Source organism: Carya illinoinensis, chromosome 6 (assembly GCF_018687715.1).
Source record: "Carya illinoinensis cultivar Pawnee chromosome 6, C.illinoinensisPawnee_v1, whole genome shotgun sequence".
Lineage (NCBI taxonomy): Eukaryota > Viridiplantae > Streptophyta > Magnoliopsida > Fagales > Juglandaceae > Carya > Carya illinoinensis.
The window spans coordinates 4,698,831-4,725,256 of NC_056757.1; the positions used below are offsets into that span (position 1 = coordinate 4,698,831).

The 26,426-nt window shown below is 36.5% G+C and overlaps 2 protein-coding genes, 1 long non-coding RNA gene and 1 pseudogene across 4 annotated transcripts; 1 reads left to right on the forward strand and 3 right to left on the reverse strand.

Annotated features, from left to right (window-relative positions):
- The first annotated feature begins 1,706 nt into the window (after positions 1-1,706).
- On the forward strand, positions 1,707-3,408 carry LOC122313541. The gene is made up of 2 exons (XM_043128635.1): positions 1,707-2,401; positions 2,495-3,408. Exons 1-2 carry the CDS (start codon positions 2,045-2,047, stop codon positions 3,113-3,115), a joined length of 978 nt encoding a protein of 325 aa, XP_042984569.1. The 5' UTR covers positions 1,707-2,044; the 3' UTR covers positions 3,116-3,408.
- A 1,493-nt stretch (positions 3,409-4,901) lies between these two features.
- On the reverse strand, positions 4,902-11,664 carry LOC122313540 (annotated as a pseudogene).
- A 1,887-nt stretch (positions 11,665-13,551) lies between these two features.
- LOC122312512 lies at positions 13,552-15,694 on the reverse strand. Its single transcript, XR_006243202.1, has 2 exons — positions 15,035-15,694; positions 13,552-13,966 (listed from the first exon to the last, which is right to left on the reverse strand). It is a non-coding gene; the product is annotated as an uncharacterized LOC122312512 (long non-coding RNA).
- A 1,881-nt stretch (positions 15,695-17,575) lies between these two features.
- Positions 17,576-24,919, reverse strand: LOC122313953 (auxin response factor 17). Of its 2 annotated transcripts, none has more exons than XM_043129296.1 (3): positions 23,613-24,919; positions 20,507-21,255; positions 17,576-17,987 (listed from the first exon to the last, which is right to left on the reverse strand). In XM_043129296.1, the coding sequence occupies exons 1-2, from the start codon at positions 24,696-24,698 to the stop codon at positions 20,545-20,547; spliced, it is 1,797 nt and encodes a 598-aa protein (XP_042985230.1). In that variant the 5' UTR covers positions 24,699-24,919; the 3' UTR covers positions 17,576-17,987; positions 20,507-20,544. The 2 variants fall into 2 exon arrangements, with proteins under 2 accessions (XP_042985230.1, XP_042985231.1); XM_043129297.1 differs by lacking the exon at positions 17,576-17,987 and adding an exon at positions 17,994-18,957.
- Positions 24,920-26,426: the final 1,507 nt, after the last annotated feature.

Consider the following 26,426-nt stretch of genomic DNA (forward strand, 5'->3'; position numbering starts at 1 on the left):
CGAGTTTTATAAAATTAAAATTGGATACTTGGTTAAGGTTTCATTTGGATAGTAAAATTATTTAATTTTATCTTATTTAATCACTATAATTTTTTTAAATTTTTATACAAAATATAATAAATATTTTAATTTTTTCAAATCTCAAAACAATAATAATTTTAAAAAATAATATTCTAATAATATTTTATTCAACTTTTAATTTTCATTTCAACTCATCTCGACTCATTATCCAAACAGTACCTCATGATGAAAAAGAAAAACATATCCATTTAGACCTAGCAAGAAGGGATAAAATAAAGAACAAAATGTGGCCTGAAAAGACTTATTAAGCATAGTGGAAGGTTACATAACACACATATACAAGGAACCTCATGATTCCAAGTCCTTCCCTTGTTGAAAAAATCAACAAAGCAAGAAATATCTAGGAAGAACAAAACCCACAAATTTCAATAGAATGTAGGGGGAGTTAAAAGAGCAGAGTCAGTTGCTCGAGGAAGAAAGAGAGTGAAGAAGAAGCCGAAGAGCACTCACATCAAGAGCATGAGTGGTAAATCTGAAAAATGGGAAGAATTACAAGCAGCAGAAGCAGAACCCCCCCAGTCAATCCAGTCAAACCTTCAAACCTTCTTACTCTGGTCTCTTTCATTTAACTAAGAGTTTTTTATTCTTTTTTATTTAATAGGGCTTTATTTACATGAATTGTTTTGGGCTGGGTGCCTTGATGATGATGGTTAGTAGTCCACTTAGGGAAAGTGTCTTTTTATTTTATTTTATTTTTTTGTCCAAGTTTAATTGCTTAGAGTAAAATACAATATCTCGGTCTGACATGTAACTCTAATTTCATAAGTTGCATTTGGATCTTGAATTGAATTGAATTGAGATCAGTTCAGTTTAATATAATTTTAAATTTAATCTAACATCTAAATATCTAACTGTCAAATCACTAAATTCATCTCAATTTAAAATCTCTTTACACGTAGAATTTATAATATTTTTTTAACTTAATACATTTTTATATACGGGACCTATAACCTTTTTTAACTTTTTATAAATACATCTAAACTCATCTTAATATTTAAATACATATAAACTTATCTTAGATGAGCCCCCCACAAAACCCACTATATAATTTCAACTTATTATTATTTATAAAGAATTCAGTTCATCTCAATTCGGCTCAAAATCTAAACGGGGCAACAAATACTATTATAGTCTATAGGGGCCTTAGTCTCTCTCAAGTGAACTTGGCATGATAATATTGGTTGCTATAAACATATTTATTAGCAATCCTATCATCTTCGAAGCTTGCTCTAAACATATTGCAATTGATAATCATTTTGTTTGCGTTGCTTCAAACAAGTTTATGTTCATTTCTTATCTCATAAGTTTAAAATTGCACACACTTTTTTAACTAAACCCTTGAGTGTATAATTGGTTCTCTTTCTCCTTGAGTTTGAGGGAGTCTGTTAAAGAATTTAGCAACAATAATTAGGAAGTCTTTATCGGTTCATAAGACAAGCTTCCATTCGAGATAAGTCTATATAGGTTGATACACTTCTTGATAATATATTTTTTTTTTTTAAATAGTGTTCGTTTATCAATCAGGACACTTGTATTCTCGTATACAACTCTAATCATACTATGTTATAATGAACAGAGATATCAAAACATAAAGTATTAAGTAAGGAGGAAGGATTATTTTTACAAAAGAATGCACTGTTTATATCACACCATTTAACAATGAAAATGGCATATTACCAATCATCCTTTCCCCTTTGTAGGAAACACCCATCATTGCTCCCAACAATCCTTTTCAACCATAGAAACCTGAGCTAAGCTGAGCTGAGCTGCTGCTGCTTCTAAGATATTCCCTCCTTCCTTTCCTTTCCAATTCTTCTCTTCTTTCTCCTCCTCATGCTTCCTTTTTCACAATTTATATACCTCTCTCTTTGTAACCTTTTTTTCTTTCTCTCCCCACTTCTTCTAACATCCTTCCCTTCCCTTTTCTTTCATCCCTTTGAAACTCTCTCTTTCCCCACCACAAATGGATCCTTCTTCTACCAACTCTGTCAATGGATTCTACTCCCTTCTTACGCGTGGAATAGATGATCTCGAGCGCGTCTACCTCTCCAACAACTTCATGTCAATCCAATTTCTCCAACGGGTACTTTCACTTCTCCGATCCTTCCACACCCAGCTCACCCTTCTCGTCCAGAAGCTCCATTTGCCTGTGGGTGAGAAGTGGCTCGATGAGTACATGGACGAGAGCTCCAAGCTCTGGGATGTCTGCCATGTCCTCAAGTCTGGCATATCCGGCATGGAAAACTACTACTCTGCAGGCCTCAACATAACTTCTTCCCTCGACAATCATCGTCATCTAAGCTCGCAACTCTCTCGCCAGGTCCATCGCAAACTCGCCAATCTTTTTTGGATTTATTTTAGTTTGGTTTTGTTACGTTTTGAAGATGAACGAAATTTTCATTTTCTTATTCAGGTCATTCGCACAATCTCCGGGTGTCGCCGAGAAGCTCTGGGATTAGAGGAGGAGAACAGAGCCTTACTGGAAACAAGAATCCAGCCGCTGTCGCTGCGGTTCGACGAGAAGGTGTCCATCGAGTCGAAGCTGAACGGGTTCAACGGCTTCAGGGGAGTTCTGTACGCAATGAGGAACGTGAGCTCGCTGCTGCTAATGATCTTGCTGTGCGGATTGGTGTACTGCTGGCCGGAGTCGAATTCTCTGCTGGGAGGGTACGAGGGATGCTTGTTCTTCGGGTCGGGGCTGATGATATCGACGGGGAGGCTGCAGCAGAGGGTGGCGGCGGAAATAAACCAGATGGGAGGGAGGCCGGGGATTCTGCTGTACGAGTTCAGGAGATCGAAGGTGGCGATGGAGGAGCTGAGAGGGGAATTGGAGAGGAGGGGAGGTTCGTCGTCGAGGTCGCAGGTGGTGGAGTGGGAAACAGAGGTCGGGATAAGGGAGAGAGTGGAGAACTTGAGAGGGTGTTTTGGGGTGTTAAGATCTGGTGCTGACAACATTGTTGGGCAGCTCGATGATTTCTTTGATGAAATTGTTGAAGGCAGGAAGAAGCTTTTGGACTTTTGCAGTCATAGGTAGAGAGAGAGAGAGAGAGAGAGTTTACTGTAGAAGAGAGCAATATGGAATCTCGTGGACTTATGGTCACATGGATGGATGGATGGAAAACCCAAAAATTAAACGGAAAAGAATGAAGAAGAGGAAGATGATGATGATGATTATGAATATTTACAATTAGAAGCAAGGATCAGACTTTTTTCCTTTTTTCTTTTTGGAGGGAGGGTGGGGGAGAGTGGTTGTTGTACCTTGAAGCCTTTTCTCTCCTCTCCGGCCTCTTTTGTTCTATTTTGTTCTATTTTATTTTGTTTTTATCATTTTGGGTTCTTTTTCTCCTCTTGTGGGTTTTGCTCTTCCTAGTTACTAGAGGTACTACAGTTTGAAAGTTGAAGCTTTGGGGATGGCTTCTTCTTCTTTTCAGCAATCCACCTAAAGAGAGGAAAAGCTTCTTGAATTAGAATGCATAAATTTCTAGGTCTCAGAAGAGAAGACGACTTTAAAATGAGAATCCAAGAAGTAAAAATCAAACACATACTAATAATAATAAAAAGGTCTGGTTTTCATGGCGGGGCCAAGTTTCTTTACCACCTCAATACACCAAAACATTAAACATCAACACCTCGCCGCCTCATCCATCTCCTATTTAAAATTGGGTTTAAAGAAAGAATAGAAGCTTCTTATTATTTTTTATGTTTGCCCTCACTCCTTTTTGCATTGTTATTATATGTTGTTTTTTTTTTTAATAAATAAAAAGAAAAAGGTGAACTTCCTCTTGTTTGTTTTCATAGGTAGTACTGGTGTCTATAGTTGTTATAGAAAATGAGTAATGATTCTAGGTGTTGAGAGAATGATGGGAAGGGTGGGGTTGAGGACTGATCGTAGGGGCGACTGTGAGATTCCTTGGCTGCTTTAATTTCAAAAGCAGTAGCTTCTTTTGCTCTCGGGAAGCTTTTGTCTGATTCGGTTCTCTTTTGAAAGCAATGGAGTCGATGATGAAAGCTTCCTCTTCCTGACATGTCTCTTCTAAAACAAAATCAGGGTCCCTCTCTTTTTATCTCCTTTGAGAAAAATTTTATTCTGCAGCCTGTTTTTTCTTCCCTTTTTTTTCTGTGGTTTTGAGGGTCTATAACATAAAATAATATTGAACAGAAAATCTCAAGGGTCACTTTCTCAGTTCAAACCGTATCTTATGCTTTTTGTACCTTGCCGGAAATTCATGCCTTGCCTCCCCCAAGGGGTTCCATATGAGTGTATTGGGTAAACAACAAAAGAATAATCTAATGGTGACAGACAGAAGGATAAAGACAAAAACAAATGAGTAAACTTAAAACTGAAAAGAGAACAAAGGACAACATGCCGGATGCCAGAAATTCAGGTAGCAGAGCTCTGTACCAAAAAACCAATGGGTAGCCACCACCCTTAAAACAGCATAACATGTTTTTACAACTATCACCAGAGGCCATGATTTTGATACTCTTTAAAAGAACAAAAGAAAGATAGACCACTGCAAAAGAATTATGGAGTTTTCAGCCTTTGCTTTTTACCAAGGTTCTCAATTGAATTGAGAAAACTCCACAAGCATAAGATACAAACCATAGCTGCAGATCGTTTCAAGGTGAATAGCAAAATCAACCAGGGTGAAATGATTTAGAGTTTCTACATCATGACCTATTACAGCTATCGCTACTGGAAGTAAAACAGCTTCAGTGGATACGTATAACCAAAACAATCTGAATTGCAGACACAATCAAGAGCAATATCAAATGCAACCATTCACAAGCATAACTCGTTTGGAACAGCAAGTCAGCAATTATCCAAATCTACCCCATCTCTGTAATCATATAAGTATACGATAAACAGTGTTTGCTGCAGACCGCCACAACTTGGAGATATCTATGATGTCTTCACAAATAAATCAGAAAATAAACGGACGACTATTCTGGTGTAAATTTTACAAATCATAAAAAATATGTCAGTCGTGGACTTTCTGATCGATGCTCGTAAACTTTTTGGGCAACATAAACTGAATGGTGACTTTGTTTTGGGCGTAATTTACAGGAGGGCATGGAAGAAAAATGGACGGGTTACCATGTAAATTGTAAGTGGTGGTAAGCCACAGGAGCAAGATGATGCTGTTACAGATGCACGCAGCTGTCTCTCTAACGTTTTCAAGTGTCAAATCCTGGCACTGCAAATTGGGAAGCAAATGTCTCAACACATTCTCGGAGCTCAATAATATCTTTGTTGTTCTGAAGACCCTTCAGAAAATTCGTCTGTGATTTTCCATGTTCCCTCTGTATGATGCTTGTAATCTGAGCTGCCCTAAGAAGAAACTCTGCAATTGTCTCAAAATCAGCCTCTAAACAACCTCTTGATGTCATGGTAGGAGAACCTGAATAAGAAAGTCGAAAGAAAAAATAAAGAAAATAAAACAGTTAAAAGTTAATCTTCAGCTTGTAAAGTTCAAATCCATTTATTATTTAGCGCCTGTAATAAAGAAATGAAGTCTGTAGATTAATATACTTGTGTCATTTGCCACGTTAGAATTAAGAAAATGGCGAGATAATATAAAATTATGGAAAGCTTTAAAATTACTTCCTTGGGACACCCATAGAGGGAGAAGCATGCTGACAAAGCATTCTTCCTTTGCACCATTTGAAAAAAGATTAAAATTAAAAATTGGAAAACTGGGAAACTGTTTGTTCAGCAATTTTGCAGATCAGTTACAGGTTGAAATTAAACAACAGAACATTTTTTTTTTCCTTCATTGGAAAGTTACACATGCATCATGGGTCTTGAAATCACAATTTCACCCTCCACCAACCCCTTTTTCTTACAAGGGAAGGCAATGGCATTTACGCTACAGCTCAACCACAATTCAAGTAGATAATGCTACATATGAAAAACAAAAATGTGTGGAACAATCGTGCAGAACAGCTTTTCTGGCCCTACTTGTAAATGCAATAGGGAAAAATTACTCACCAATTCTTACTCCTCCAGGTGAAATAGCACCATTATCACCAAATATAGCACTTTTGTTGAGAGTGATTAGGCACATCTCACAGACCTTCTCATAGTTTTTCCCTAGGAAACAAATATAAGAGTAAAAAGTTCAGAACACGTGGTACAAATTTAGGGAGTTAGTTTACAGATTTTTACCTAGAAGTAAAAAAGCTAACAATTAAATTGTACCGCAGAAGTAAAAAGGTAGAAAATGTGTCCCTACAAGATATTGAAACTTTTCCTTTGCTTGTTGGCTTTTTTCCACTTTCTACACTAGTCAAGAAAACAGTATTCCCTATTCATGACTTGCTGGTAGCATAGTCATGACAGCGAAATTTCTCACATATTGGCAATATATCTACAAAACCTATACTTTTCCTACAGGTGCGCAATCAATCTTCAGATTTCAGACAAGGATGTTTACAAAAACATACACCAGAGTGTAGAAAATGCAGCTGGGACTTAAAAACTTCTGGATCCTAGGCTACTAGAAACTTCTGAATTTCATTGGCAGCCAACCTAATATAAATGGCATCAATACTACACACTGATTGCTATAGAGCTTTAGAAATTAATATCAAACCACGGCACATTTCCTCTTGATGCACCATTAATCAGATATTTACAATTAATGTACTCTGATACTGTGATACATGTTTTGGTCTTTGAAATAATCATTTTCATCTCCTTCTTCAATGATTGAAGGACCAAGATTACACTTCTTTTCAACGACAAAGGAGCAACAAGAAGCACTTGTCTTAAAACCATAAGTAGTTACCCACGAAAAGGTCAAAAAGTAAGTCAAAAGTAACTGGCAAATTTGGTCTTGAGGTGTATAACAGCAAATGCATGTATGCCTGTCACTCATAGGGTTGTGCATATAAACAAGTCGCTCTTGAACAGCTCAAGCTTGACTCGTCTACACTCAGTTCATTTGAAGGCCTTTACACCATGCACCATGGCATAATTTGATTTGTAAGATTCAAATTTTAAAATTTATCTTTCAAATTAAATTATGCCGTGGATAGTTTGTGGTGTAAAGGCAATCAAATAAAATTATTCTTTAATAAATGAGTTGTCCATAAACACTAATATTGGCTCAAACATTAAACAAGCCAAACTCACATATGCTCTCTCGACTTGGCTAGTTTTAAAGCTTGTAATGTATGCGTTATATGTTATACATGTTATCTAATTTTATATATTTAACTATGTACTATTAAATTATTAATAGTTTCCTTTTATTTATAAATAATGCTACATACAGTCACTTTTGCGTACTCTCTGTGTACTCTACTGATGGGATTGGCTGCATCAATTTTTTTTTAATATACAACCAATCACATCAGTGGAGTGCGTAAAAGAATACGTAAAAATGACTGCACATAAAATTTTTGTTTATAATATACATAGTTATGTCCTAAAGTGTGCATAGGATATTTCGTAAAAAAAATTTACGAAAGATATTTCATGTAATTGGTTATATATGTTAATATATATATAGTTGTGTACTTTTAGTTTATATTTATTGCAAGTCATATAATATATCAAGTTATTTTATGTTTTAATACAAGTTAATTTATAAATTTAGTTAATCATACTTATAAAAAAAATAGTTAATCATGTTTTATACAAACATAATATATATATATATGTTTTAGTTATCATTTGTTATTTGGATTATATTTTTTATCTTATATATGTATAACTTACATATATACATATTTACTCATGTAACTAACTTTATTATAACCAAAGGTCATGTACAGGATTTACTATAGCATATTGTTATAATTATAAACTGATTTGACTTTAAACGATTAACTATAGCTTGTATATATGGTATATGACCTAAGTTGATGATAGTATTTCTCTTCGTAACGGTTTCTAGTTCTTAAATGGTGTATGCTTTCATATACCTCTAGTGTACTTGGGCTATGCCTATCTTTATATCAATGAAATATCTTATTACTTATAAAAAAAAAGTATTTCTCTTCAATCAAGGGAATCATATAATTAAATTTGTATATAATGTGGTTTCTCAAAACAACCTGACCAAATAACAGATCCTGTTATTTTGGACAAATGATATAACATATTGTGAGTTATAACTATAACTTATAGTTGCATATTATTCTATCCCTATGCTGTAATAAAGGTGCTTAACTATAAACTGTAACAATATACTTATGTCGTATTCTTAATAATACATTTGGAAATATAATATCTAGTAATGTATATCATAATTTATATTTAATAATAATATATTATGCAACTAGAACTTCTGACTTATTCTCTTGTCCATATACTAATATATATATATATATATATATTGAATGGTTGAATCTGTTGCGTTTGTCTCATTCATTACTTTTTTTTTTTTAATTTAAAAACTATGAGGTAAATTTATATTGTAAAAAAATTCTACATTTTTTATCAAAACTATTTGGTTGAATAGTTAAATGACTAGAATTTTTTTTATAAAATATTAAATTTGTTACATCAATTAAAAGAAAAAACCTATTTTTTCAAGAAAAAAAAATTGAGCTCAAGCTATGTAATTAATATTTAGCAAGCCATGTTCGAACAAGGTTATTCAAGCTTAATTCGAGTTCAAGCCAGGTTCGAACAACCAAATAAGCTAACCGAGCTCGAGCAACCTATTCGGCTCAAATCGGTTTGATTATAGCCCAGCCTGTGAGACGATACTTTCAGTCCATATTCATAACTAACTTAGGTTATTTATATACCAGAAACCAAAAACTTCATGATAGCTTGATGCCAAAAAAAACTATTTGGCATAAACAAAGACGAAAAAAAAAAAAGTTACTGAAAGACAATTTTAGTGAAGTTATACTCATAAAGTCAAGATGGGCACCACTAAATGCAGTACCAAAGTCAAACAATAAGAAGTTTAAAAAGTTTCCACACAGGGAAGTTTATCCTTTCCAATCTATTCTACAATCTTTTATTTAGGAAGGGATTGAAAATTGAGTAGTTCAAATCAGAATACCTGTTAAGCCTAAAGCAGTCAGATCCCAAAGCAACAAATGATTGTCAGTACCCCCAGTCACCAGCCGGCATTTTCTTCTCAACAAAGCAGATGCTAGTGCCTGAGCCTTTTTCTTCATCTGTTGCATATAGGCTTTATACTCCAAAGTAGCTACTGTTTTAAAGCTATGGCAAGAGCAGCAATGTGATTATTGTGAGGACCCCCTTGTAACGATGGAAAAACAGCAAAGTTTAACCTGTCCTCGAAATCATAATGAGTATTACCATCTCCATGATTAAGGTTAAAGCTATGTTTCCTTGATTTTGTACCTCTCCTGTAAAAAACAAAACCTCCCCTTGGACCCCGGAGACTTTTGTGAGTTGTTGAGGTAACAACATCACAGTACTCAAATGGACTTGCACATTCCTGTGGTTGACAATGGACAAACTTGAGTAAGAAATTTGGATTCCACTAACTAAAACCCATTCAGCAGATCTGAAGATGTGTATCTATACTGTTTATTGATTTATTTTTTGATACGTCATACTGTTTATTGATTTATATAAATAGTTCTGCTCTACTAGTAATCTAACGATATATAAGAAACTTATGAGGCTTTATGAATATTGATAGCCCCTTCCCCATCCCCCCCCCCCCCCCCTTCACACACACGCGCGTGCGCACAAAAAAAAAAAAAAAACACGCGGGCATCATATCTAAGGAGGTGAACTACTAGGAGGTTCTTAAATATTAGTATGTTAACTATACCGCCGTGTACATTTTTTTTTTTTTTCCTAAGAAGAAGACGGTACCCCAATTTTATTAATAGTCCTCACTTATGGCTGTCATATATATAATTTAACCGTTGTTCCAGCAAAGTCGAGGTCAAAAAACGATAACATAAATGGATTGATTGCTTGTAATAAAAGCTAATTCGATGAGCTGGTTCATTCCATCACTTAAATATTCACAACACGACAGACTATGAGGGCTCTAGACTGCACCACTCCTATGAAAACCGGGATACTCATGGCATATGCCCTCAAAACCACAAGTAACACCATCGCTTTGTACAAACAAGGTAGCTAAATCAAAGCTAGCTCATATGATCCACAAGAAATTGTATTTAGAGTAAGAAAATACTGCCAAAATTAAATTCAAATGCACCGAAACAACAAATTAAAGCATCAAAAGGTTAAATCAACATTAAATTAAATTCTAAATTTCCAAATCAAGCATAAAAAGACCAGAAGAAGTTTAAACCTTAGCTGCCACAAGACCGCTAATATGAGCCATGTCACACATCAACACCGCTCCACATTTATCTGCAATCTGCCTAAACCTTGCGTAGTCCCACTCCCTCGGGTACGAACTCCCACCACAAATAAGTATCTTGGGGCGAAAATCAAGCGTCTTCTCCTCAAGCTTTTCGTAATCAATGTAACCCGTTTGTGGGTTCACTTTATAAGGGAGACTCTCAAAAAATATCGAAGCAGCGGAGACCTTCTTCCCGCTAGTAGCATAGTACCCGTGACTCAAATTCCCTCCGGATGGCGAATCCAAACCCATAATCCGATCCTTCGGAAGCAAAAGACCAGTGTAAACCGCGAAATTTGCAGAGGTACAAGAGTATGGCTGAACATTCACACCCCAGTTCTCAGGGTCGAGATCAAAAGCTGCCAATGCGCGCTCGCAACAAAGCACTTCAATGTGATCAATATTCTGATTGCCTGTATAGTACCTCGCTCCGGGCATTCCCTCCGAGTACTTGTTGGTCAAATGGCTGCCCAGAGCTTCCATTACAGCCCTGCAGACGAAATTCTCCGAAGCGATCAATTCGACTCCTTTGAACTGTCTCTGCCTCTCCTTCTCCATTATCTCGTGGACCTCCGGGTCAGCCACCCTGAGCGGCTGGTTTCCCCAGGCCCGCACCGCGGTTCGCCTTGACTCAAGCCCCTGTTCAATCGCAACACGCTTCGGAGGGTTAGTGCAGAGCAATGATTGCCCATCTCTCGGCCTCTTCAAACACACAGAATGTCCAAGAATGCTAAATTTCTCATCTTCGCTAAGGTCCTCGCCATTCTCGAGCTCATTTTTCTCTTCTTTAAGCTCGATCAACTGCAACGGAACGGGTTGGGCCGAATACGGCAAAGTACAAAACCTCGAATCGATACGAAGCGAAATCGGGCTGTCAACCTTAGAGTCTCTAGAAACCGGCGATGCATGTGAATTGAGCCCAAGAGAGAGACCCGACTGAGCATTTGGCAAATCCATTAAACCTTAAAAAAAGACAGAAATCACCAGATTTGCGCGAGGATAAATGGGAATAATCTCAAGTCCGCTCCTAAGGAAAAGTGTAGAAGTAACAGAAACAACTACAACAGTGCCTGGAGAAGGTGCAGCGGAAGTAACGGAATGACGAACTATGAGAGGTTGCAGCTAAAGCAGAAGCTTCCGTGGAAGTTCCGGGAAGCTAGGGAGGAGAAGGGAAAGACGAGCCTGGCTCTGAAAATTGGTGGGAGCCGTAGCCGGAGGGGCGTCCTTCACTCGCATCCGGATTCGGGACATTTATGAGGGGTTAGGTGACTGGGAATAACCGGTAGACGCAAACGTGGACGAGGATTAGACTCTTTAATTTTGTGAGAGATGATATTTGTGCGAGTGATATACAATTATTTTAAAAAAAAATTAATTAATATAAAATTTATATAAAAAAAATTAATTTTTTAATTACAGATCTCATTATTTTTTAAAATAATTATATGATATTTACAATTTTACGATATAATATTGCTCTTAATTTCCCTTTGGGAACTGTGGACCGGTCCACCGGGATTAAATGACGTCTAGGTTCATTCGTGGATTGTGTGGAAATCTCGGCCGTCCTTCTCTTCTCTGTCCGAAAAGTGGGCCATATGACGATCTGTTTTATATATAGAAAAATAAGAAAAAAGGCCGTATTCGTTGTACTTATAGAGTTTGAAAGAAAAATGGTAAGTTCAGTCGCCTCGTGCAAGCGCTGTGTAAGCGGCTGCTGATGTGGAATAAAAAAACAAAACGCATCGTTTTGGACAACAAAGCCAATGTGCCCTCATTCCTTCCCTCACTTTTTATTTGCAATTCCCTCCCTTTTTGTGTTTCCTCTCTTGATCCTTCCATGAAGTCCCTCCCCTTGAAGCGCCTCCCTTCGTCGAAGCACGTCCCTCCCTTCCTATGATTTTGTAAATGTTTTCATTTTCCTGTTTGTTTTTTCCAATGAAAAACTAACATGGGTTCTGTTTGTATTTGATTTTTTGCTTAAAGCTATAGTAGATGTTGTCGCGAAGGGCCAGTGGATTTGGAATTTTAGAAACTGGAAAATATCCATGAAAGTGACCCACCGGGAGAAGAAGACCAGTTCGGTGAAGACTAGTTCGGTGGTAGTAGCTATATGAGGAAGATGACCCACACGAAGCAGATGACCCATATGAGGAAGATGACCCACGAAGCCGAAGATGAGCTCGAGAGGACGACGGAACATGGAAATGGCATTGCCTAGTGCTTGTTTTCAAGTTCCGACCCTTCTCTTGATCCCTTCGAGAAAAAAATTGTTACACACTCACCACAACTCTCAACTTCAACGCCATCAAAGAAGAGCCTTTCAGAAATGCTTCTCCCAGAGGTCATCTTCATCCGCCTCCCTAGAAGGAGAATGAAGTGTTTGAGTTCAAGCGGCTCTTCTCCAACCTTAACCAAGCCACATTGAAGAGAGAACTTTGAAGCCTATCAAGTGAAATTTTACTGGTTGCGGCACGACAATGGGTGCAGGAATCCTTGCAATTCCTGCGGTGACACAAGAATTTGGATTTCTAGCCTCTGTAGTCATGTGCATTCTTTGTTGGGTTTTTATGGTTGTGACAGGGCTGCTCCAAGCTACCACTGTAGAACAAGTGCATCTCGGTTCTTCTTTTAACTGATTTTTCAATAGTTTGCTTGGACTTTGTTTAAAGCATTTCAAGGATGGTATCGTTTGTGAATTAGGATCGAATGAGCTTTGAAGAAATAATGAAAACAGAGGAAATAAAGAATGCACTTAGGTGCTCGACACAATGTCTCAAAGGAAGTCAGATTCTCATTTCTATTCTGTGTATTTCATTTTCATCCTTAATACATCAGCTTTACAGCACATATATACATACTAAGTAAGAGCAAATTAAATTACTATCATTGATCACACGGTTCACATTTATATAAATGTGTATACAGTGAAAAGCTATGTGGTGCTTTTGTTTGCTATGCTATACTTAATAAAAATAAAAAATAATTATACAAATTGATCCTCCTTCTATACTTAATAAAAATAAAAATAATTATACAAATTGATCCTCCTTGTGCACAACAAAGGCAGTTAAACTTTTCACTCAAAAACTTTTGCATGTTTTTGCTGTGCACTAAAAAAGGGTCATGAACTTGTTAACCAAATGTATTAGGTCGCTTACAGAAATAACACATCCACACTCATCACGTACATAAAACTAAACAGATGCTTAGTATGCCTGAAGCATCATCATTACAAAAAGGTTTAACACCATTACAAAAAGGCTTAACCCCATTATCATCAGTTGAAGATCCACTTGTGGTGGTAGTTACATGATCTCTATGTATGATTATAAATAAGCAGTATCCGAGAACCCATTACATATGAATAGGAAATCTAATCATTTTCCAATATAATACAAGACTTCACCTAAATTCCATTCTGGTTACAACAGCTGAGGTATGATTCAGATAGATTCACAAGTTGAAAACAAAAGGTTGCCTTCTAGAGAGATGAAATGCAATTTCTCAAGGTGCTCAATGGATGCCTTTCTTGATTTTGCCAGCAATAAAAAATCCAAAGCCTGCAATGAATTCACATTTAGAGAACAGTTGGTAAAGCCCTAACTCCTCACACTATTTAAGAAAATAAGAAAGTCTAGCAAGTTAAATTCTAGTCACAAATTCTATCATTTTCCATTTCTTCATTAGTGATCAGTGATGTTCATATCATACCAAATATTGGGATATAAGAGAGATAAGCCACTTTCTTCATGCTATCCCAACAAGGGCAATAAAGCAACAAGAATAGGCTTTTTTTTTTTCTTTTTCTTTTTTTTTTTTAAGTGATTTGCCACAAGTTGCTCATGAAAAGTGGGTAACTTCCACTTTCTCCTGACGAGTTTTGAATTTAAATTTAAATTGCATATTGTCACAAAGACACAATCATATAAGAGGAGTTCAAAATTGGAAATGCAGAGTTCACCAGGTATCTTTTAATCCAGATTGAGTAGAATTGTAACAATTGTATATGCACTATAACATTAGCCACTGCTACTGGTTTAAAGGTTCAGTAGAATTAGACTTACCATCATGTGCAGTAGAATTTGCTAGATGCAAGTTTATTTTGATTGTTTTTGTAGAAGAAATGTATAAATTCAGCTCACGTAGCTTTTGACACGAACCCATCAAACAAACTAGAACCAAGAAACAAGAAAGAAAGTATCTTTTCCAACTAATTCAAGGCACAAACAAGTGTCAACCAAGTCACAAACAAGAAAGAAAATATCCAGATAATTGATTGCATTTTGAGGGTTGAACGCTGAGGTTGCATTTTGATTTTTCTTGGTTCTATTTGTAAAAATTCCATTCACGATAATTGATTGCACAAAATCGATATTCATAAATAGTGAGATAATGCCAATTCCAAGTCTCACATTTCAGAATCAAATTGCATTGATGCTTGCCATAATTTTGCATGAGCTTATGTTAGATGGAAAGTACCATTTACGATACTAGTGCAACTACTCATTTTATAATTGGACATCTTTTCTATCCAGCCGATATATACATCCTATATATCCTTTTTATGAGTGAAAATATAACAGACCTTACAAACCAACCAAGAAAAGCTAAACATTAGAACATATTACCTATTCAAATTTGTAGCTGAACTTGGAGGGAAGTAGAAGAGCAGCCTCTGAAGCAATAACCTTTCTATCTTACAGTCTGGCCTACCTACTATTACCAAATCTGATGGTGTCTCTTTCAAAGAGTTCGTAATAGAGATCCACGAAGAAGAGGACACATCCGAATATCTTACGGCCTCTCAAAGATCCATACAAATGAAGATGACACTTCAAGACCCACACGAACGAAGACTAGACCCACAAAAATACCTGCACAGATCCACTTCAAGACTTGAAGATCTCGGTGCCAAGGACGAGCTCGAGTAGAAGACGACACCACAAAGCCGAACACGACCTCGAGAAGAAGACGACGCCACGAAGCTTCAGACCAAACCACCACAACGCCACAACCCAAGCTTCTGTGAGATCGAAGACCACTGCAAGCTTTGGACCAGAGCACCATGAAATTTCTGTGAGACTGAAGATCGCCTATGGCCAGAGCACCACGAAGCCACTAACCTTCTGTGAGCACAAAGACGAGGTTGCAGACCAAAGGAGCAAGAAGCGGGAATCAGCTCGATCTGAAGTTTTTGGCTCTTTTTTTTCAAAAAATAAAAAATAGATGATGACGTGGCGACTACACGGCGACTATATGCGACGACTGCACCTAGCAGTTTTGTTTGCAAAATGTAGTTTTCCTTGGTTTTAAATTTCTTTCTTTTTCTATTCATTTGTTAAAAAAGAATGGTATTTGTCAAATTATTATAGTTATAAAGAGATTTAATAAAAATAAATTTATAAATTAATATAATTTTATATGATAAGTTATATTTATTTTATAATAAAAATAATTTTATTATTTTATATTTATAAATGAAGGTTTGATAAATAAGAATTCTCATCTCAAATTCAAAATTCTCATTTCATCATTACAACTTTTTCAAATTTTCACACAAAATATAATAAATAATTCAACTTTTTCAAATCTCAAAAAAATAATAATACTAAAAAATAATATTTTAAACTTTCATCTCAAACTCAAAAATTCCATCTCTACCCTCAAACATGGCAATGTATTACATCAAATTACATTAGATTATGAATTTATTTTTTTAGAAATTTTTTTTGTGATTAAAGCATTTATCATGTATTAATGATGCTATTTAACAAATGCATTCAAACCAACCACATACTAGGTATCATAGATTTGAGTCTCCAAGATTTCAATTCTCACTGCATCCCAACTTGGTTGTTAGATCCAATTCACTTCAACTCAACTCATCTCAAATCAATTATTAATAAGATGCACTACTTTTTCAATTTCTTATAAAAAAGTTAAACACATCTCAACCTAAATTGTTGAATCCACCTCAAAGATCTATGTGAAAATATCTCTTACACTCCAACTCTCTTACGAATATATGGTTTTCTATAACTTCAATGGCTAATCTTGGGAGAAATTAGCATCTAGTTTATTGAGTATTTTGTCCATGATCTTGGTTCCCACAGGAAGGCCAAAAGTTATATACAAAAAGAAACCTTCGGTCGATGGAAGATTTTTCAAATCTTTCTAGCACAACAAGGTGAACGCACAGTCCCAAATAGCATTTCGTTACTTTCGTATTCTATATTTCTTGTACAATGGCAATTCTACATAATGGTTTGCTTCCTTTCCCTAACGCTTCGTACTCTTGTAAGCTCAAAATCTTCCACCACTAGACACCCAATTTCAAATTTCGTGCGGCAGTGGCTTCTCTTAATGAGTTCAACACCACATCCAACTAAAGCCAAAGATACTCAGAACCCCTTCTTGCTTCAATCTCCAGCAGAACCTTCCATCATTTTGATTCAAGCTCTAAAGTACGCGTTGACGTTAATCATTGTGTTTCTCTTCTGAAAAGTAACTGCTTATCTAATTTCAGACAAGTCCACGCTCAAGCTGTGAAACCTAACGCTTTTGAGTCCAATTATTTGATTGGCTATAGACATGCCGCGTTGTACTCGAAGAATGTGGACTCTCTAAAAATTGTCCGCTAGTTGTTCGATGAGAATCCTGAAAGATCTCTGCTTGCTTATGCAGCATTGATAGGGGCGTTTTGTAGGCCAGAGCAATCCACGGTTCCTTTTTCAATGTTTCGGTCAATGGCTAATGAGGGTATACTGCTAAATAAACATTTGGTGCCCACAATTCTTAAAGCCAGTTCTGCAATGCAAATGTTTAGGAGTGGTAAAACAATCCATGGCTTTGTGATTAGGAAGGAATATTATTCAAATATTTTTGTTGAAAATGCACTCATTGACTTGTATGCGAATTGTGTGGATTTGAGGCTATCGAGAAGTGTTTTTTATTCAATGAAAAAGGGAGACATGGTATCATGAACTGCCCTTGTTTCGGCTTTTATCACACTTAGTCACACCTATCAACGACCCGACATTTTAAATGGCTCCATGGATAAACTACTAAAATAAAAGACCACTTAAAATATGACACAAGCTAGTGCAACTAGAAATGAAAATTCGCAATAAGAATGACCATTCTCTAAAGAAAAAGGGGGGAAAAAAGGATAAGATCCAATTCAAGAACATGTAAATTCCAAATAATAAACAGTATCTAGAAAGAAAAAAGTATTCCTATTCGGGACAGTCAGATTTACTTTGGATCCATTGCCAAGCTATATATTCCTAAATGTAAGGATCTTCCTATGACTGAAATGTGAAGTTCCTCTAGAGTCTAGACCGCTTTTTGTGAAAGAAGCTAGAAAAGGTTTTAATCCCTAGCCATTCACAAGCAAATAAGAACAAGCCATCCCAAACAAAGCAAAACACCATAATCTGATATATCAAATCTCACTCTGACATCCAAAACCAAGCATGCAATAGTTTCAAGTTACCAAATGGCAAAACTAAAACAAACCAGCCTAACAAAGTAACTACCGGAAGGGTCAATTTGTAATCAGCCTCTGCCTGCCTTAAGTACCTGCAGTAAAGAGGAAAGAAACGTGTCACCAAAACTTGGTGGTAAAGGGAACTAAAATTTAGTCTCATAATTGCTGGTAAACGATGCATGAGCAGCCTCATCCTAGTTTACAAGGTTCAGAAAAATAATGACAACTAAGAGAAAACAATAACTGTATGTTTTATCTTCCCATCAAACGTGCATCATCTAAACCATGCATATTTTTTTGGAGTGTTCTAATACCTCTAAGCTCTGGTTTTTAGTTTTTCACTCTAATTTGGATCAAAGGATACATAGAGACCTTGAAGCCATTCAGTCAGTGAGAGTTCATGATTCTCTTACTCTAGTATCAAACATAATTGGTACGATGATTTGGTGCCTTACAGACATGCTACTTTCTAAAATGTTTATAAACAGGTCCAGACAATCATAAGCTCCCATATAGAGTAGCTACTCTTTTTGGGTTCGAACAATTAGCCGGTAATGACTACATAGCATGAGATTTTCACTGCTCAGTACTTCAGTTATCCATCTATATGTCTGTTTGTATGGTTCATTATGAACAAGGCATTCATTTTATGTATTTAATACTGGAAATGAAATTTTTTTCACACTGTTCTATGAGGCCCTTTCCTTTTTGTTTAACAAGTTAGACTTTATTAATGACCAAAAAGGTGCCACCTGAGTATATAGAACGGATAAATGAGAAGCATCTAGCAGAAAGACAAAAAAAGAGTACATAAGTCTTGAAAACTAGAAATAGAAAAACCAAAATAACCAATCATCCAATGATATAGGGTTTTGAAGAAGAGATCCTTGAGGGCACCACCATCTTTCCTTATCCTCAAAGTTCTAGTCATTTCTCTCCCATATACAATGCAACAAACAACCTGGCATTAACTTCCACAACATTACACTCTGTGGGCAACCAAACCTCCCCTTCCAACATGCCAAAAGTTCCACCACATTGCGAGACATGACCCAACCTAAACTGAAGATAGCATTCCAAAGAGTTTTAGATCCTTCACAATGCAATAAGAGATGATCTATCGTTTACACACTCCTACACATGTTAACACCAATCCATCACAATAATTTTCCCTTTATGTAAATAGTCCATAGTAAGGATATTCATTCGTCAAGGAAGCTGTGCAAACAAAGAAAGCTACTCTCAGAGGTGTCTTCAAAGGAAATGAGTAACTATCATGCGGAGAAGAAGCATGATAGGATGAATTTACTTCAAAGTTCAGACACTCCGTGCTTTGATAAGATTACTAACTATGTATATGATAGTACTTAGCCCAACTAACCCAGGTGACTTCACATGTGCCTCCTGATGTACCAGAAAGACGCATAGGGTGATGGAACAAGATTTAGGTTCTCTAGATGCATGGAGAATTTATGAAGATTGCCATATTTCAATGCTTTAGTAAAAAAAATTGTAGCAGATAATATTCTAAGTTATTAAAGATGATCGATGAAATCAATTAGAGTCGATGTTTGAATGCTTCCTATACCTAGATCCCAACATAAGATCCGGTATGTCCCTTCCAAAAAAAAGGAGCTTGAGGCCAGAGATTTTTACCATGCATTGCGCCCCACAGGCCCCCCTTCTCCTAGGAAAGGCATTTGGTTGAACAAAGGGCTTTCTTTGTATCAACAATAGTGTCAGGGAAGATTTTAGCACTTGACAATTTGAAAGAGAGAAGAATTTTTTTTATAACTTTGAAAGAGAGAAGAATATCATATCAGTGATTGATTGGTGTTTTATATGTAAGAAGAGTGAGGAAACCATTGACCATCTTTGTTCATTGTGAAGTGGCTAGTACAATGTGGGCCTCCGTCTTTCATCTCTTCGGTTTAGTATGGGCGATGCCTCGAATTGTTGCAGAGTTGTTAGCTTGTTGGAGAATTCAGAATATATAGGTTAATGCAGCATGGAAGTTTAGCAGATGGTTCTTTTATGTTTAATGTGGTGTTTTTGGACTCAGACCTTTGAAGATTGTGAGAAGATGATGGTTGAGCTTAGAACCATGATGCTAAAAACCCTTTATGTCTGGGTGTTGGATCAGGACAATTTTGGCTTCTCCAATTATTTCAATTTGGTGTCATTGTTTTCCTTCTCCCTCCTAGTTGAGTGTTTTATCTTGAATACATCCTATCTTGTTTTATCTTGTATAAAAAAGCACAAGGGATGAACAATCTAATGAAAGAACTAACTATTTTTTAAGTAAAAACAAGTATGATTATGATGAAAGTAGGATTGAAACTACATAGGTGGAACTGTTAGTCAGTGCCATGGCGAAACAGAAAATATGTATGCAATCCAAGAGGTAAGGCTTGAATAAGTTTTTGCAAAGGACAACATGTCATTTAAAACTGATTAAAGTTAAAACTCCGAAGAACCAATGAACCATAATCAAATTTAAGAAGAATGTATACAACAACTAGGTGTACAACATATCTCTAGGAACATACATCATTTCATTTCATCATATAAACCAACAAGCTTAGTCAAATCCAGTGAGTAAAAATCATACCTGTACAGCTACTCATCTGTAAGACATAGATGCAATCACTACAAAGAAAATGCCCCAACAGTCGGGGCTCTCTTACATTGGACATCAAGCCTGTCAAGCGGTTTTGTGCAAGTCAAAGAAAGATCCGGTGGATTGTTTAAGGGTTCAGTTTCATTGTACCCTTTGATGCCATCATCTTCTGTACAGCCACTGTCATCGAAACCACTTTCAACAGGCTGCTTCATATGAATGATCTTACCAAACAACTGAAAGCAACCAGCACCAACTTTTGTTGAGCTACAACACTGGGTTCCAATCAATTCCGTGCCAAAGGAGAGCACACTACTCTGGCTATCAGGTGATAGCTTTTCAGACTGTGAACTGCCAATATTCAGCTCAGTGGAAACAGTTTTCAACTTTGGCACCATGTTGTTTCCATAGGAATTATCAGTGTAAATATTGTTTTCACCTAGGTTGGATAAACCTGATTGTCTAAATAGATTTTGCCTGGCTCCCTGCATGCCAGCAGGAAAAGTGTTATAATTCAACAATGATTGGCTCACATGACTCATTGTTGAATTTGTAAATCCTGTGATGGGAAAAAAAAGGTCCCCCTCTCCATCGGTTAGTAGCCCAGAATTCTGAGGGGCTCTGAATTTCTTTGCAGGAGGAAATGCAGTATGGAGTGGCGATGTTGGTGAAACATATTCAACTTGCCAAGGACTCACTCCCTTGGCATTCGGCAGGACTCCAGGTTCATCCCATGTGACCTGTGATACATAGAGTTATAAACAACCGAGGAAACCAAGGGAAACAAGGTAAGATATTGTTGTGATATAAGTATCACAATATTATCTCAGCATTATATAAAAGCTATGTGAAGATTTGTTATCTACTGTGTCACCATAACTACACTAGATGCGCATATTTAACCATTATTAACTTAAAAGGATAATGATATCGCTGAAATATGTTTTACAGAAAGAAGTGAATAAGCAAGTTGCCAATACCCTGATCAACAACAGTTCACTTTCATTCTATAATTAACAATCAACAGCATAAATTGGGACAAGCAGAGCATATAAATATCAAGCATAAAAACCACAACCATATGTTTAATTGACCAATATGTACTAATATTCTTAGGATCTAAGTTTGTAACAAAGCAATGCATATAAATATCAAGCATAAAAACCACAACCATATGTTTAATCGACCAATATGTACTAATATTCTTAGTATCTAAGTTTGTAACAAAGCAATGCATATAAATATCAAGCATAAAAACCGCAACCATATGTTTAATCGACCAATATGTACTAATATTCTTAGTATCTAAGTTTGTAACAAAGCAATGAAGCTCAGAAACTTCAAAATCTCGAAAGGTCGGCTACAAATAATAATACAGCACATAAACTGCCTAAACATAAAGTTATGTGGTGTAAAAACAACCCCAACGCCCACCCAACCTTGCAGTGCCCGACCAGGGCCTATAAGCTGGCCCTGACAGTAAGGTAAATGAAGAATCATTGATCCCTCACAAGACCCCCACAAAAACAATAGTCATGTTCCCTCACAAGACCTATTCACAACAGAAAATTTTAGAAGTAAACACAAATTAAAAGGAATAAAAGAAAATATGTAGTTCTCTAACTAAAAATTAGACAGAAGCAAAATAAGCATTATTTTAACACATTTTAAGGCAAGCATCATATACCTCCAAGGCCCTTTCTGGAATACATTACTTTATTAAAAATAAACTCTTCTCACTTCCATGTCTCATCATCTATTAAGAAATTATATTTATTTTCAGTGCCACTGACAATTGACAAAGTCATCATGCCAACACCAAAGGAAGATATATTAATTATGTCCATATGCAAGCTATTTTACTAAATCCAAGAGTGTTCAAATCAAATTCAGAGACATCACAAAATTTTCAAGATGCTTTTTTCCAAAGCACTAAATAACCACTAAACCGCACAAGATTTCAGTTTTAATCGTGTCATATCATAGTCAAATATTCAAACGAAATATTCACCTTGATGTCTATTGCTAGAACTGTTCCAAACATATAACGAGTCTCTATCATTATCATGCCTGTATATTCAAACACAACTATATTCACCTTGATCTTCACCATTAATACCATGAGTTTTGCTACGTACAAGTAGAGTCACGTACTAATTTGCGTACCAATACTGATTCATTCATATTCAAAATTTAAATCAGCATTGTTTTCAATAAAATCTACTTTTTAACCAATCATATTAGATTGGTACACATATTAGTACGCAGTTATGCTTGTAATTAGATTTTGCCTAATAACCATTCCAAATATATAATTAGAGTTCCCTATCCTTAGGTAGACAACATGTCAAGAATCATGACAGACTACGTAGACAAGAAAGAGGGCATCAGTCCGAAGAGTGTAATCATTCTTCCTAACCCCACGCATCAATAATCAAGTGCAGGCTACATTAACCAACAGAGAGAATGAGGCAGCAACATTTCTCCTCTTTTTTTCTTTTTCTTTTTTTTTTTTAAAAAGTCATTGAAATTTTTCATTAAAAAAACAAAAAGCATAGCCATAAATACACAGGACCTATACAAGAGAAGCACCTAATTAGAAATATAAAAATGTACAAGAAAATCATAAAAACGTGTCCACATAGCAACTGCCCAAAAGGAACCAAGTATTGAAGAAGAAATATGTCCGCTCGTGGTCTCGAAGATTTTTTAAATATAAGACAACATTTCTAAGGCCTATTAAGGTGACCCCCTAGGATAGGATAATATGAAATTCTTAAAATACTATGGCACCATATGGCTAGGACACATCAACTCAATAGAATATTTTTTTTTTTTATTAAGAAAACTCTATTCTGTTTTACCCCAAACGTATATCAAAGTTTACCAACCGTAGCCTACGTAGCCTGCCATGTATCAAAAGCATACAAAATTTTAGTTTTATTTTTATTTCATGGACGCGTATCAGGCCATGTCCAAGCAGTGCCCATGTACGACACAAAACACCAGCCAAGTGCTTCCTAGCATATCATAGAGTCCCAGAAATCATATTTGCTCAAACAGTAAAACATAGTCGAAAAGCTGTGTAAAAATATACCTGAAGCATGCGCCAGGGAGAGCCCCGCCAAGGCCCGCTGTCCGGGACTGAAGCCCCCGAAACCGTTCCTTGAAACCAAGTCATCCTCGATGAATCCTCGGTCTCCATTGCCATCTTCACTCTCATCCCCGAGGTCCAAAACACGTTCAGGGCTTCTTCCACTGCCTCCGCCTTCACCACAAACTCCGACCACCCTGCACTCGGATAATACACCACCTCAAACGGCATCTCCTTCGCTGCCAGCTCCGCGGCCTCCGCCACTGCCTTCGCCGGTAGCCTGCCCCTCCCGTTCCTCGAGAACCCCTCTCTGCCACAGGCATTATCCTCCTCCGGCGTTACTCTCGTTGTTCCGCCTGTCGGCAAGCTATATCTGGAATCTCCATTGCTCGAACGTACGGCGCGGCGGACCCCGACGAACATCTGGGCCCCAGGGTTCCTCATGAAAACCACGGAGTCGCCGGCGACTAGCTTCTTGTGGTTCACGAACTTGCTCCAACCAGTAGTGAGCAAGTGGCGCCTCGGAGTGCCACGATAAATGTGCCGGAAGTCCCAGACCACGCCGTGAACGTCAGTGACCGACAACGTCTGCACCGGCGGCTCCGCCTGGTAGTTGAGCGGAGGGAAGATCGAGTCGGCGCAGAACCTCGGGACGGAAAAGCCGCCGCCGTTGTTGGCATCGGATGGCGTGAGAATCTTAGAGAAGGATACGACCTTATCGTCTTCTCCGGCGCCGTCGTTTCGGTCGGGCTGGTTCCTAGAAGCTTCGATAAACGAAGAGGAACATGGGAAGGCCGATGACAGTTGGGGGTCAATCGGTTGAAGAAGAAGTTTTGCAAAGACCTCGTCGGTGATCGGATCTGCAAGAAACTCGACGGCGGTAATCCGACAGAGAATGAGGGGCTTGGACTGGACGAGAGGGGATAGGAAGTTCGGACGAGAGGAGGCCTGCTCCACATGGCCTTGGGGGAAGTAGTAAACCCTGGAGTGGACAGTGGGGATGTGGACGGAGTTTCCAGCGCATGCGCGCCAGAGTTTGGGGTCGAGACGGCGGAGATTGGTCGCCGAAGTAGGATCCCGAGGCGACATCTTTTAGAAATTAGGGAAGGAATAAGTGAAGGAATCGAGGCAGAAATACGGGAAAGGAGGGGGCGATACGGTTGGGTTAGGGTTCTTTAACATGAGTGCGGGTGTTAGTGTGTCTCCCTCTAAAGACATGGTCTGAGCTGTGAGAGAGAGTGAGACAGTGCCGTATTGGGGTCGGAGAAGGGGCACGGAGGAAGTGGCATAATTCAAGTATGGCTCTTATTGACCACCTAGATTACAGTTTCACCCACGACAACGTAACAACATCAGAATGCCAAGTATCGTGCGTTCACCAGTCTCGTCTCCTACAGCGTGTATTTCACGGACCCAAGGTTTCCTTTTTTTTTTTTTTTTTTTTTTTTTTTTTGTCTCTCTTTCTTTAGCATATGCCGTAAAAATTGAACCGAATTAGTTCTTAAAAATTAATTCCATAACTGAGTTTAAATCTTATTAAGTTATTATTCGATGTATCATGTTATTTTTTGGAATTATAAAATTAATTGAAAAATGAAGAAATTATAAATCTTGACATTTTGATATTTTTTAGATGATAATTTATTTAAGTAGTAGATATATGAAGTCACTTAAAATATGTTAGATTAAATATGACTAATGGTATAATAAAAAATAGAGCGTTACATGTTAAAGACTTATGGCTTGATTAAAATTTACTCCCAACCTCCAAAATAAAGGACTAAAGTTTGAAATCCCGCTCTCCAAATGTATGAAAAATAAAATAGAGCATTACTCTTTTAATATCACACATCTAGTGATTTTGAAAATTAGAATTCGTTTCCTAAGAATTTAAAATTTTATATTTCTCTTTATCAAACTCCGCTCTCCAATTGTATCAAGAAAAAAATAGAGCGTTCTTTTAATATCACACGTTCAATGATTATTTTAGAAATTAGAATTCATTTATCGAGAATTTAAAATTTTATATTTCTCTTTATGAATTGAGCCACCTAATTTATATAAAAAATTGAGCAGAAACTAGAAACTCAATCATATTGATTCAAGAATAATTCTACTCATTATCGTTATACCACATATCTTTTTTTATATTTTTATTTTTATTTCTTAATAAGTATGTAGTGCAGAATTATGAATAGAAGAATTCAATTAGTTTAACAAGAATAAAAAAAATAAAAAATAAATTATATGTGGTGTAGACAATTGAATAGAATGACTCTTAATTCAATATTTACAATTTATTGTATTTTGTATTAGCAAGTATTTAGGTGATAAAAGTCACAATTATTGTATTTGTTAATAAAATTTGGGAATTTAAAGAAGTACAGATATATATGATTAATACATTTAATTAAACTGACCTAGAATTTATGAATTATTCTATTATATAAATACACCATACGCATTGCTAGAAAATTAGTGCTAACATTCCCAAAGGGCATTTAATACGAGAAGTAGGCGTTCAAATAAAATGTCCCAAAGAGGAATGTGCATAAAGAGAGCATTTAATGGGAAGTTAGAGACTGCCTAGAGAGAGAAGATAAGTAGAAGGAAGATGATAGGTTTATAATTTATTTATAATTTATTAATAAAATAATATTTTTTAAAATTTTAAACACATCAAATCAAAATTAAAATAAAAATAAAAATTTAAAATAATATTATATTTTTAGAAGGTAGTAGAAGGGAGATGATAGGCTTATAATTTATTTATAATTTATTAATAAAATAATATTTTTTTAAATTTTAAACACATCA